This window comes from Zonotrichia leucophrys, chromosome 23, assembly GCF_028769735.1.
Source record: "Zonotrichia leucophrys gambelii isolate GWCS_2022_RI chromosome 23, RI_Zleu_2.0, whole genome shotgun sequence".
NCBI lineage: Eukaryota > Metazoa > Chordata > Aves > Passeriformes > Passerellidae > Zonotrichia > Zonotrichia leucophrys.
Window position 1 is genome coordinate 178,110 of NC_088192.1, and position 12,491 is coordinate 190,600.

Here is a 12,491-nt window from a genome sequence, read left to right on the forward strand (position 1 = left end):
ACCTGCCATTCCCTAGGCATGGTGGGCTGCTCACTGCCCCCGAGAGCCTGTGCCAGCAGGACGGGTGGCTCTGTGCGTGTCCTGCCACCAGACGGGTCCCTTGCTCCTGTCCTTGCAGGGCCACAGCGCTCTATGCTCAGTTTGATGTCCCTTTGTTGTGCCCTGCCTGGGACGCTCCCTCGGGGGTCTCGGGGAGGCTCTGGGGATGGGCGGGGGTCTCGGGGAGGCTGTGCCCGGTTTTGGGGAAGGGCGCGGGCGGCCCCGCCGTGGCACGGGCTGGACCCGCACATCCCCCGTGAACCCCCGCAGGCAGAGCCCGGCAATCCCCGCCGGTGTCTCCCGGTGCTGCCGGGGGCCGGAGAGCCCCTGCCGCTGTTCCCGCCGTGGCTGCGGTGCCCGCGGCGGCCCGGGGGTGACCCGGAGGGCGATCCGGCAGCGGCGGGGCCGGCTGGTACAATGAACCATTGCTGCGAGCGCGGGGAGGAAGGGGGGGCGAGGGGAGGGGAAGCTCTTGCTCGGCTGCCAGAGCCGAGCAGAGACAGGGGAAGCTCTCGGCCGGGCGCTCCCGCTCTCCCACGGCCGCCGCCCCCGCAGCCCCGGCGCGGCCCGAGCGGGGCTGCCCGGTGGTCCCGGAGGGAGCCCCGTGCGAGGGGAGGGGTCCATGCCGGCCGGACAGGAGCGCTGACGGCAGGAGGTACGTGTGCGCTGTGAGGGGCAGGGTGCGGGGGCTCAGTCCCGTCACAGCGCGGGGGTCTCAGTCCCCGGGCCCTGCGCTGCTGGGAGATGCCCCCTCCGTGTGCGGGGGTCTCGGGGGAGGCGGCCCCTGAGCTGGGGGACAGATCCCCGCGACACTGGTGGGGACTGCTGGGGGGCTGCTCTCACTGTGCCCTCCCTGCTTCCCTGGGAATGCCCGGGGGTGGGAGGAGACCCTCGTCCTCACCATCCCGGGGGCAGCAGGTCAGCGGGGGCTGCGGGGCGTGTGTGAAGGTCCGGGGCACCCACCAGCTCCAGCTCACCACACCGAGGGCAGCAGGTCAGCGTGTGAAGGTCTGGGGGCTGCGGGGTGTGTGTGAAGGTCCGGGGCACCCACCAGCTCCAGCTCACCATCCCGGCACTAACTGGGATTAACACCACGTCGGGGAGCCTGCGGAGCACATGGAGCCCTCACCGTGCGGGACCCGCAGGCTGGGGAGGGGACAGGACACACACACACACCTGTGCCCTCCGTGCCCGCAGGTGCCCGTGGGCTCCCAGCCCAGCCAGCGCTTTATTGCAGGCTGAGCTCTCGTGGCTGAGGCTGGGGGAGCTGCAGGGGCTCAGGCCCTGGCCGGGGCGGATGCTCTCCCCGGTCCCTGCAGCTCCGCTTCGTCCCTGATCCTTGGTGTGTCCCAAGGAGGGACAGGAACTCGCTGCTTCCTGCCCTGCACAATTCCCTCCCCACCCCGCTCCTCCCGGGACATTGTATTTGGAGCCCTGGCCGGCTCCCTCCCTCCGCCCCTGCAGCCCCTTGGATCCGGGAATTGCTCTTCTTCCAGCGGAAATCCTGCTTTCCCAGCCAGCGATGGGGCTGGAAGCCTGGACAAGGGGGGCTCCCTCTCCACTGAGCATCTTGAGCCAGGGAGGGGGGCAGGGGACCCCTCTGCCGTGGGCCCTGTGGGTGACAGGTGGCCTTGCAGAGAAGATCACTTTGGGGGATGGCAAGTTCTTCAATTTTCATCCTAGGGAATAGCCCTGCTTGTGGGCATGCAGGGGATGGGGGCCATCCCTCCGTGCACCCCTTGTTCTGGAGGAGCCTGCTCCCACTGGGAGCCACAGGGGGCTCACCAGGCACCGGGTGAACTGGGAGGGCTGGAACTGGGGCAGGGTTCCTCTCCAGGTATAATCAGGGTGGCCTTGGGCCTGGGGGCAGTGGGGAAGGGGCAGGGACATGCCACCACCAGCCACAGAGCTGGAACAAGGAGCAGATGTGGGCTCCTGACCCCTCCCCAGGTCTGTGGGGTCCTGGGCATGGGACGGTGACACAGCTCCAGGTCCTGTGTCCCAGTGTCCACCTTCCCCTTCTGTGCTGCAGCTGCCTCATGCCCAGGTTTTCCTGCTGGGCCCAGGGAGCTCCAGATCACAGAGGGACAGAGGAACCTCGGTGGCACCAGGCTGGGCTGTGCAGCCCTCTCGGTTCCTCTTCCCAGGGAGCAGGAGCCGGGTCTGCACGGAGCAATGCAGGGTGTCAGTGTGGGACAAGGCACGGAGGGATCCAGGACAGCCAGGGGGCTGCAGCCCTGCTGTCCTCCCTGCCTGACCCTCCCAGCTGTCACCATCCCCAGGGCACCAGGTCCTGCCAGTCCTGTGGCCTCTTGCTGGCCACAGCACCATCCTCTTCCTCCCCCCAGCCCACACCGTGCTCCTGCTGCTTCCTCTTCCCACTGCCTGGCTGCTGTGTGAGTTCCTCCGGCAGCCACCTCCTGCCCAGGGCGTTGTGGGCCCCTCAGCCCGGCAAATGTCACCATGGCTGTCCCCACGGCACGGGGTGTGACATTCCCAGCACCCCACATGGCTCCATGTGGCTGCATCCCCCCAGAGCCTGACTTTCCCCATGGTGCATGGCAGGGAGGTGACCCCAGGGGTACCTCAGCACTGTGGGTGACATGTGGGGTGACGATGGGGTGCGCAAGGGACATTGTCCCCTGCCTAGCAGCTGGGGATGGGGCTGAGCTGCCCCGGTGTCCCAGGGGCCCGGGGAACAGATGGAGGGGCAGCCGGGGCTGTGGCTGCTCCGTGCCCAGCCCTGCCCGGCGGGACAGGGGTGAGGAATTGGCCGGGGCTCAGCGCGGGCGGGACCTGGCAGCTCGGGAAGGGCTCAGCTGCCATCTGCTCCCCGGCTCCAGCAGCTCCTTTTGGGGAGAGCCGGAGCCAGACACCGCCGTGCAGCCATCGGACACGGCACCAGCTGCGTCCCCTGCCCGTGGGCAGCGAGGGGATGGAGCCGCCCCGGGGTGAGCTCGGGGGCTCTTGGGTGTGCAGGGAAGAGGAAGCCTGGGTGCCATGCTGCTGCACATCACCTAAACCCTCCATGGGGCACACGGGGGTTCCACTTGCCTGGAAGGTGCTCCTTGCCATCCCTGTCCCTGCTGGCACCTGTGGCAGCTCCACTGCTTGGTCAGCGCTGAAATTCAGCAAAATGGGAAGTTTCTGAATGTGGTGGGGGGATGATTCCCACCCAGGGGGGACCAGGTTTGTGAGAACCAGGGTTGTTCGTCAGTTTAAATAGCCACTAATTATCAGGAATAAAACCCCCAACCAGCCGAGTTTCCTCAGATTTGGCAACGGTGCCCTGTTGGCAACGGCTGCAGCCTTGCCACACCACCAGTGTGGAAAGCAGAGATGGAAGGGGAGAGCTGGGCTCTTTCCACCCCTACTGAGAGAGAAGAAAGGGAATCAATAACCATGATTGGGAAAACCTGCCTGAAACATCTCATCCACCCCAAACCTTTGTCTCCTCCTGCTCCTGAAGTGCAGAGGGCAGGACACCCTCCTGCTGCTTCCCTCTGCTCTCAGCTGGAGACAGAGCCATGCTGCAGACTGGTGTGGGTGGTTGTCCAGCAGCCAGGGCAATAACAGGGCTGGGGATGGGCGTCTCCATACAGCCATGACAGGAGAGGTCTGATTTCCCCCTCCTCCTCCTCTGTGACACCTTCTCTCTCACCACATGTGGCCGGAAGAGCCTGCGCTGACCACAGCGATGCGAGCGGGGACCTCGCTCCCCAAAACACCCACACCCACCAAGCAGAGGCTGTGGGGATGGGGACGCTTTGGGGTCTGGCTCCCCTTCAGCCTTGGGACACACATGGCCTGAAAGGACGTGAGCAGTGTGGTGAGGACGCAGTGAGAGAAAAACCCACTGGAGGATGTGGTTTCAGCCCACACCGGGGTGTTGCAGCCCTCGGAGGAATGCTGCAGCTTTGTGGGGGTGTTGCAGATCATGCAGATCATTTTAGCTCATGCAGGGGGGTTGCAGCCTGTGAAGGGCTGTTGTAGCCCATGCAGGGGTGTTGTGGCTCGTGCAGGGGTATCACAGCCTGTGCATGGTGCTTCGGTCTGTGCAGGGTGTGGTAGCTCAGGCAGGGGTGTTACAGCCATGCAAGGGGTGTTGCAGCCAGCGCCGTTGGTGTTGCACCCCGTGTAGAGGTGTTGTAGCCCATAGCAAGGGTGTTGCATCCTGTCATGGGGTGTTTCAATTTTTCAGGGGTATTTTAGCCCTTGGTAGAAGTGTTTCAGCGTGTGCAGGGGCGCAGCAGCCCTGGAAGAGGTGCTTCAGCCCATGCAGAGGTGTTGCAGCCTGTACAGGGGGATTTTATCCCATGGAGGGGTGTTACAGCCCATGGCAAGGGTGTTTGAACCCCTGCAAGGGTGTTGCCCCCACCTGATGCCCTCCCTGGTGTCCCCAGGCGACTCTTCTCCTCCCTGGAGTGCCATGGAGCAGCTGGAGTGACCAGAGGAGCCGTCGCAGTGAGTGGGGCCGCCGTGGAGCACCCACGGGTGCCGGGGGACATCGTGGGGTCCCCCGGGCAGCACAGCCCTCCTGCAGCAGTGCCACTGGCCCACGGGGACCCCGTGTCCCCCTGCTGTGGGGGGTGGCAGGGTGCCCCAGGGCCTCTCCATGTGTGCGCTGGCCCCGTGTGTGCCCCTGCCGGGGGGGCGCGGGGCTCACGGACCCTCTGTCCCACAGGCGGTGCCCAGGATGGGCTGCGTGCCCTGCAAAGAGAGGGGGGCTGGCAAGGGGCAGGCGGGGGGCGAGGGGGGCTCCCTGCAGCCCCCTGCCTCCCAGTACGACCCCGACCCCACGCAGCCGGGGGCCATCTTCACCCGCATCCCCGACTTCAACAACTTCCAGGGGCCGGCGCTGCCCTCGGGCCCGTCCTTTGCGGAGCCCGGGGCCTTCCCCTCCGGCGGGCTGCAGGCGCGGAGCGGGGCGCTCTCAGGTCAGCGGGCGGCTCGGGGCGGGGAGGCAGGGAGGGAGGGAGGGAGGGAGGGATGTCCTGCCAGCCCGGGGTCACCGCCGTCCCCTCCGTGTGCCACAGGCGGCGGGGTGACACTCTTCATCGCCCTGTACGACTACGAGGCCCGGACGGAGGATGACTTGACATTCCAGAAAGGGGAGAAATTCCACATCATCAACAACACGTGAGCCCCCCGCACCTCCTGCCACCCCAGCACCCCCATGCCACCCCGGGGAGGGGCCTTGGTGCCTCGGGTAGCCCCCCAGGAGCCAGGCTGGGGACCCAAGCTGTGTCTGGGCTCCATCACTCAGCGCCAGGGCCAGGGCCATGAGCTGGGTGCTCTCAGCAGAGATGGGTGGGGGAGAGCAGGTCCGGGGTGCTGCGTGCAGGGTGGGGACGCACACGGTGATGGGTCTGTCTGTCTGTCTGTCTGTCCTTCCTCCTCCACGTTCTCTGTTTCCCTGCCCAGGGAGGGGGACTGGTGGGAGGCCAGGTCGCTGAGCTCGGGAGCCACGGGCTACATCCCCAGCAACTACGTGGCCCCTGTGGACTCCATCCAGGCGGAAGAGTGAGTAGTGGGGGACAAGGGAGGGAGACACACCCCAACCCCACCTGCCTCGGGCCCAGGTGTCCCTGTGAGCCCCGGCAGTGCTCAGTGCTGGCAGGGGGGTTCCGTGGTCCCCTCCTGGCGCTGAGCCCCCTCGCTATGGCAGGTGGTACTTTGGGAAGATCGGGCGCAAGGACGCGGAGCGGCAGCTCCTGTGCCACGGCAACTCCAGGGGCACCTTCCTCATCCGGGAGAGCGAGACCACCAAAGGTACAGGCACAGGGCTGGGGGCACCAGGGGCTGTGCCCCACGTCCCTCCCTGACCCGTGTCCCACGCAGGTGCCTACTCCCTCTCCATCCGGGACTGGGATGAGGCCAAGGGAGACCACGTCAAGCACTATAAGATTCGGAAGCTGGACAGTGGGGGGTACTACATCACCACCCGTGCCCAGTTCAGCACCGTCCAGCAGCTGGTCCAGCACTATATAGGTAGGGTGGAGTGAGGACTGCAAGGGGGGACAACAGGAGGGGTAGGGAAAGCTCAGAAGACCCTTTGGTAAGAGATGGGGCTGAGGGGGTTGAGCTGGGGAAGGAGGGGGCTGTTCTGTTGGTGGCATTAGGGGGCTCCCTGAGTCTCCCCTTTTCCATGCCCAGGGTGCAGGGAGTTCTGGTGGGTGGGCATGGCCCCGGATGCAGCTGGGGGGACTGAGAGTCCAGCCCAGCCGAGGGGGTGCAGAGCTGTCCCTGGGGCAGGTGGAGGGGGTGCATTTCTGTGCTGGGGGTGAGTGGGTGACACAGGAGCCTTGGTGATGCTGGGGCGGTGGGAGGGGAGCAGAGGGCTGGGGGTCTGTGCCCACTCTGACTCCTGTCCCCTCCCTGCTCCCGTGCTGCAGAGCGGGCGGCTGGGCTGTGCTGCCGCCTGGCTGTGCCGTGCCACAAGGGAACCCCCAAACTGGCCGACCTCTCAGTCAAAACCAAAGACGTGTGGGAGATCCCCCGCGAGTCCCTCCAGCTCCTCAAGAAGCTGGGGAATGGGCAGTTCGGGGAAGTCTGGATGGGTAGGGCCTGGTGGGCAAGCCAGGCAAGAGGCAGGGGGGACGTGGGGGTACCCCCAGGCCTGGTGCCCCACTGGGAAAAGCTCATGCCTGCCAGGACAGGCTGAGAGACACCGATTTGCTGGCATGAGGAATTATCCCATGTCCTGCTCTGGGTTCACATGGGTCCCCCAGGATGCCCCATGTCACCTCTGCATGGGCAAGCAGACTCCCACTGCAGATGGGACCACAGCACCAGGCCAGGGGGTCCCACCTTCGTCATCCTCTTCCTCTGGCATCATCTGCTTCCTCCACTCATGCATGCTGCCTTCATCCCATCACATCCCCTCCCTCCTGTTCCCTGCCTGCCCCCCATCCCCTGCAGAGTACAATGACGGGTTGTGCCATCTGCTCACCCACCCGTGCCCTGCCGTGAAGCCCCAGACCCTGGGATTAGCTAAGGACGCCTGGGAGATAGCTCGGGAATCCGTCACCCTGGACAGGAAACTTGGCATGGGATGTTTTGGAGACGTATGGATGGGTAAGGCTGGCCCGGCCGGCCAGGGCTGGGGAGCACAGCGGGCAGGAGAAGGCTCCTTCTGTCCTGGCAGGGAGCACCACAGGGTGCCAGGAGGTACCTGCTTGTGTGGGGGAGATTAAAACTGGCACAGAATCCACGAAGGGTTTGGGAATGGGGTGAGGTTGGTACGGGGGTGAGGGGAACTCCTTGTCCTGGGTGGGATGCAGTGGGATCACAATCCCTGCCCAGGGATCCCGTCCTTGCCCTGCCCTGATTCCTTATCCATCCATCCATCCATCCATCCATCCATCCATCCATCCACTCACACAGGCATGCACGCACACACCTCTCCATCACACAACCCTCTGCCCTGGCCTGGCTGTCCCCTGCGCTCATGGTGACTCTGCGTCCCCAACGCAGGGACGTGGAATGGCACCACCAAGGTGGCAGTGAAGACGCTGAAGCCGGGGACCATGTCCCCCGAGGCCTTCCTGGAGGAGGCCCAGATCATGAAGCGGCTGCGGCACGACAAGCTGGTGCAGCTCTACGCCGTGGTGTCGGAGGAGCCCATCTACATCGTCACCGAGTTCATGAGCCAGGGTCAGCGGGGGCACTGCCTGGAGGGCTCACAGGGAGGGCACCCGTGGGTTTGGGGGTCTTTGACACCCTCCTTCTGCCTGCAGGCAGCCTGTTGGATTTCCTCAAGGACGGGGACGGGCGCTACCTGAAGCTGCCCCAGCTGGTGGACATGGCCGCCCAGGTACGGGGGCTGGTGTGGGGTGGGGGGTGCCCCGGGGAGTGCTGGGGTCTCCACTGCTCTGTCCCCCAGACTGGGGCAGGTGCCCAATCAGATTGGACATGGCCGCCCAGGTACGGGGGCTGGTGCGGGGTGAGGGGCGCCCCTGGGGTGTCCTGGGGTCTCCAGCGCTCCGTCCCCCCCAGATTGCGGCGGGCATGGCGTACATCGAGCGCATGAACTACATCCACCGGGACCTGCGTGCTGCCAACATCCTGGTGGGAGACAACCTCGTCTGCAAGATCGCTGACTTCGGCCTCGCGCGCCTCATCGAGGATGACGAGTACACAGCGCGGCAGGGTGGGAGCGCCCGCAGTGTCCCCTGCTGTGTCCCCTAGCCTGGAGATGGCCCTCCCGGGGCTGGGTGACCGGGGCTTGGATGCCCCAAGCTATGGTGTGCTGGGAATGGGGTGATGGACACCCCAAATTTATGGGTGTTTGAGGTGATGGATGCCTTGGGTCACCCCAGGGTATGGGTGCCCCAGGGAATGGGTGCCCCCAAGGACAGGTGCCCCCAGGGTGTGGGTATTTTGGATGATGCATGTCCAAGGTGATGGGAACCCCAGGGGCAGGGTATCCCCAGTGCCTTGGGTGCTGGGTGTCCCATGTGTGAGCTGCCCCAGGCAGGGGGTGCCCCTAGTGCAGGGTGCCCCCCGTTCAGGGTACTTCTGGGGCAGGACACCCTCAGCAGGGGCAGTTCAGGCAATGGCGCCTCTGGTGTGGGATGTTCCAGGTGTGGGCTGTCCCCAGAGGTGGGCGCACCAGGTGCAGGGTGCTCTGGGTGCAGGTGCAGCCCCAGCCATGGCTCACCTGTGTCCCATTGCAGGTGCCAAGTTCCCCATCAAGTGGACGGCCCCGGAGGCTGCGCTTTTTGGGAGGTTCACCATCAAGTCGGATGTCTGGTCCTTTGGCATCCTCCTGACGGAGCTGGTGACCAAAGGCCGCGTGCCCTATCCAGGTACGGCCCCTGGGGCAGGTGGGCTCGACAGGGCCCAGACAGGGGCTGACCTCCTCAGCAAGGCTCCTCCCATGCCTCAGTTTCCCCCTCAGAGGGACCAGTGCTGAACTGGGCTCCCACCCAAACCCCAGGACAGTGCCGCTGTGTGCCTCAGTTCCCCCCTCAGTGCTGGCTTGTCCGAGGTGGTGCTGTCCCTGAGCACAGGGTCCTTGTCCCGCAGGGATGAACAACCGCGAGGTGCTGGAGCAGGTGGAGCGGGGGTACCGCATGCAGTGCCCGGGGAGCTGCCCCCCTTCCCTGCACGAGCTGATGGTGCAGTGCTGGCGGAGGGAGCCCGAGGAGCGCCCCACCTTCGAGTACCTCCAGTCCTTCCTCGAGGACTATTTCACTGCCACCGAGCCCCAGTACCAGCCTGGGGACAACCAGTGACCCGCTGCTGGCGCTGCCGGGAGCCTCCGGGGTGGCTTTGGGTGAATCTTTATTTCTTTAGAGGTGGTTGCTTCCTTTGTCTGTTCTCAGGGCGGGCACAGGGCTTTGCACAAGGATGCTGGACTCAGAGAGAAGACAAACCTGTGTGGCCCAGCCCCCCTACCCCAGTCTCTTTATTGCCTTCACACCCAGCTTGGAACCTGAGAAGGGCTTTGGCTGCAGGGGGGACTATGGGGAGCCCTGTGAACCCCCCGGACACCCCCAGACCCACAGAGAAGCAGAGGGCTTGTGGGGAGCTCCCCCTGCCAGCCCCAACCTCTTCTTGGCGCACGGCTGGGGGGGTTCAGCCCCCCAAAATCCGGGCACTGACCTGTGGGAGGTCATCTCAGCCCTCCCTCCCCGGTGTCTCCTTTAATTTATGAGATTTTATACGCCTCCCCCAAGCAGCCATCGACCCCTCCAAGGGCTCCCAGTGCTCGGGGGACCCCCTTGTCCCCCCCCCTTATCTCCTCTGCTTTGTGGTAGAGCCACGTCCTGAAAGCCAAACGCCCACCGTGCCTGCCCTGGGGCCGGGGGGACACGGGGAGTGCTGGGGGGCCCAGCAGGCGGGGGCAGCTCTGCCCCGGGGGCTGCTTCTCCTGCCCCGTGGGGCAGACGAGGGTACGTCATGGGGCAGCCCCAGCTCGGCTCTGCCCTCTGCAGCAGGAATCGCGGGGTCTGGGGGGTGTCGGTGTGAATGGAGGGCGCCCCCCTGCCTGCTGCCCCTCCACGCACCCCGTTTGGAGTCCTGTGCCCCATGGCCAGTAACGCCCCCCACCCCCAGGGCAGGGCTGTGGGTGGGCAGTGCCATGGGGAGAGGGAAGGGCAGGGATTTGTTGTTTATTTTTTTTAATGAAGTCTGTAAATACAGAGAAATAAAACCTTTCTAACAAACTGGGGGCAGCCCGGGTCCTTCTGCCCCTGCCCCAGGAGGGCAAAAGCCCTGGGGGTGCTCAGAGCTGGGGGCAACGCTGAGTTACAGGGTTGGGGGTGGGAACGCCCATCCCAGGGGCAGGGGTCTCCCAGGCTCAGCCAAGCCAGGACTGAGGGATGCCCCCTTGCCCCCTCCAGCCCCAGGGCACAGGTCTGGGGGGCTCCTCCAAGGGGGGAGCAGAGAAATCCCCCTGTCCCAAGGGCCATGTGGGGAGGAGACACATCAGCTTCCCTTGTGAATAAAAGCCTAGAGACGCTGGGTTGGGAAGCACTGGGGTTTGCAAAGCTGCCCCCATGCAGGAGGGGACTGTCCCTCCTGCCAGCTGTGGCAGGGAGCGCTCCTGTGCTGGCAGCCTGGGGAGGAAGGGGTTAATTTTCCTTGCAGCTTGGCCTCCCCAGCAGGGCCCAGCTGTGCCGGTAATGAATTCCTCAGCACTGATGGGAAGGAGGGACTGGCCCCCACCCCAGCCAGGGGGCTCAGGCTATGGGGAAAATGCATGTGGGGAGGGGGGCAGGGTTTGGGGACATAGCAGGGGCTGTGGGGATATGCCGAGGGGTCTGGGGACACACCAGGAGTCTTGGGGCATGCCACCATCCCTGGGTGCCGCCAGGCATCTTCACACCTCCTACAAGGGCGTTTGATGCACATGGCGGTGGAGAGGAGCAGGGCTGGATGTGCCCCCAGTGCCCCAGCCCTGGGGAAGGGCCAGGCCCAGCCAGGAGGGTGGCAGGCTGCCCGGGGCTGGGGGACAGGGCCGATGGCGTGGCAGGGACAGGAGAGGCCTGGCTGGCACCAGCAGCCCCAGCCCCAGCTCCATCCCTGCTCCTGCCCATTCCTGCCTGCTCACGCCCTCACAGGGACTGATCCCACCATTCTCTGTCCAGCCCCAACTTGGTGATGCCACCCTCCCATGTCCCAGCCAAGCCCCTTGTCCCCAGCAGGGCTGGTGACAGGAGGGGGTCAGGACCTGGGTGGATTTGTCACAGTAACCCCTGTGCCACCCCGGCCATGTCACCAGAGCGTGTCCCCATTTTGCTGCCATTGCTGTGAAAGCCCTCGGGGATGTGGGGCCCGAGATTGCAGGTGCCTGTGTGAGGGGGCTGAAAAGGGGACCCCCGTCCTGGTCCCCATCCTCTCATCCTCCTCCTCCCCCAGCAGGAGGGTGAGGGGCTTAGAGGATTTTGCTGCGGGGTGGCCACAGGCTGGGCAGGGAGGGGCATCGATTTTTTGTTAATGCTGAGCAGTATTGATTGGGGTGGAGGGGCAGCTGTGGGTGGGCACAACCCGGGGTCGCCCTTCACAGAGCTCCTGTGGCTCCCAGCAGGGCCCACCCTGCGGCCAGCAGCCATGGGCAGGTGGGCAGGGAGGCCAGGACCCCTCCTAAGGCGCTGCAGGCTTGGTTTGCTTCAGAGCTGGTTGGGGGCTCGAGGGGGAGAGCAGAGCACAGCTCAGAGCTGGGGGCTTGTCATGGTTTGACAATGGCACATTGCCAGTGCCCCCATGAAAATACCCTCTCCACCAAAGGGCTGGAGGGGCAGAGCACAGCTCAGAGCTGGGGCTGCGCCCTGGCCCCCTCCCCTCCCGGCTGGCCGGTCCCTGCACAGCTCCAGAGGGGACAGAGAGCAGCCCAGCCCCATTCCCCGGCCCTGCCCTGCACCCGAGGCTCCCTCCAGCGCCCCCAGGTCCCCCTGATGCTCCAGGACCCTCCTCCCCACGGTGCCCACCCCCTCGCCCCGTTCCTGCCCGCACACCTGCCCAGCCCAGGTGGCCCGGCTGTGCCTGGCTGCTCTGCCAGCACGGGGGGTCTGGAGGCGGCGAGCCCCCCTGGTGCCAGGGCACAGTGTGGGGATGCTGCAGATGGCTAGCGCTGCAGAGCCTGGCACAGACAGCAGTGCCACTCTGCCCGGGTGCTGCTGGGGACCCCCGGGACCCCCAAGGACCATCCCCATCCACAGCAGGGCGGGGGCTCGGCCCTGTGCCCCCAGTCCCCAGGGACTGGCAGAGCCCGCAGAGCCCTGGGCCGTGGAGCAGAGCCACGTCTCCGTGGCAGCAGTGGCCAGACAACAGTGGAAAATGGCCAAAAATGTGGGTTTAGGCTTGACCAGGCTTGAGCCTGCCAGCCCAGGCCTGCAGGCACTGTCCCCTCAAAGGGGAAACTGAGGCACAGATGGATTTATCTGCAGTCACCCAGCAGCTCAGCAGCAGTCACTGTGAGGGGACACCTTTTTCCACAGAAAAAC

General features: G+C 65.5%; 2 protein-coding genes across 4 annotated transcripts; one reads left to right on the forward strand and one right to left on the reverse strand.

Moving 5' to 3' along the window:
• Window positions 1–136: 136 nt before the first annotated feature.
• Window positions 137–1,107, reverse strand: LOC135457226 (uncharacterized). Its single transcript, XM_064731658.1, has 2 exons — window positions 1,017–1,107; window positions 137–705 (listed from the first exon to the last, which is right to left on the reverse strand). Exons 1-2 carry the CDS (start codon window positions 1,105–1,107, stop codon window positions 137–139), a joined length of 660 nt encoding a protein of 219 aa, XP_064587728.1.
• Window positions 556–10,193, forward strand: FGR (FGR proto-oncogene, Src family tyrosine kinase). 3 transcript variants are annotated; one of them, XM_064731517.1, is made up of 13 exons: window positions 556–694; window positions 4,443–4,503; window positions 4,724–4,976; window positions 5,076–5,178; window positions 5,464–5,562; window positions 5,708–5,811; window positions 5,881–6,030; window positions 6,435–6,599; window positions 7,516–7,695; window positions 7,779–7,855; window positions 8,038–8,191; window positions 8,718–8,849; window positions 9,070–10,193. In XM_064731517.1, the coding sequence occupies exons 3-13, from the start codon at window positions 4,736–4,738 to the stop codon at window positions 9,276–9,278; spliced, it is 1,614 nt and encodes a 537-aa protein (XP_064587587.1). In that variant the 5' UTR covers window positions 556–694; window positions 4,443–4,503; window positions 4,724–4,735; the 3' UTR covers window positions 9,279–10,193. The 3 variants fall into 3 exon arrangements, with proteins under 3 accessions (XP_064587587.1, XP_064587584.1, XP_064587586.1); XM_064731514.1 differs by having other exon boundaries at window positions 4,443–4,976; XM_064731516.1 differs by lacking the exon at window positions 6,435–6,599 and adding an exon at window positions 6,961–7,116 and having other exon boundaries at window positions 4,443–4,976.
• The last annotated feature ends 2,298 nt before the right edge of the window (window positions 10,194–12,491 follow it).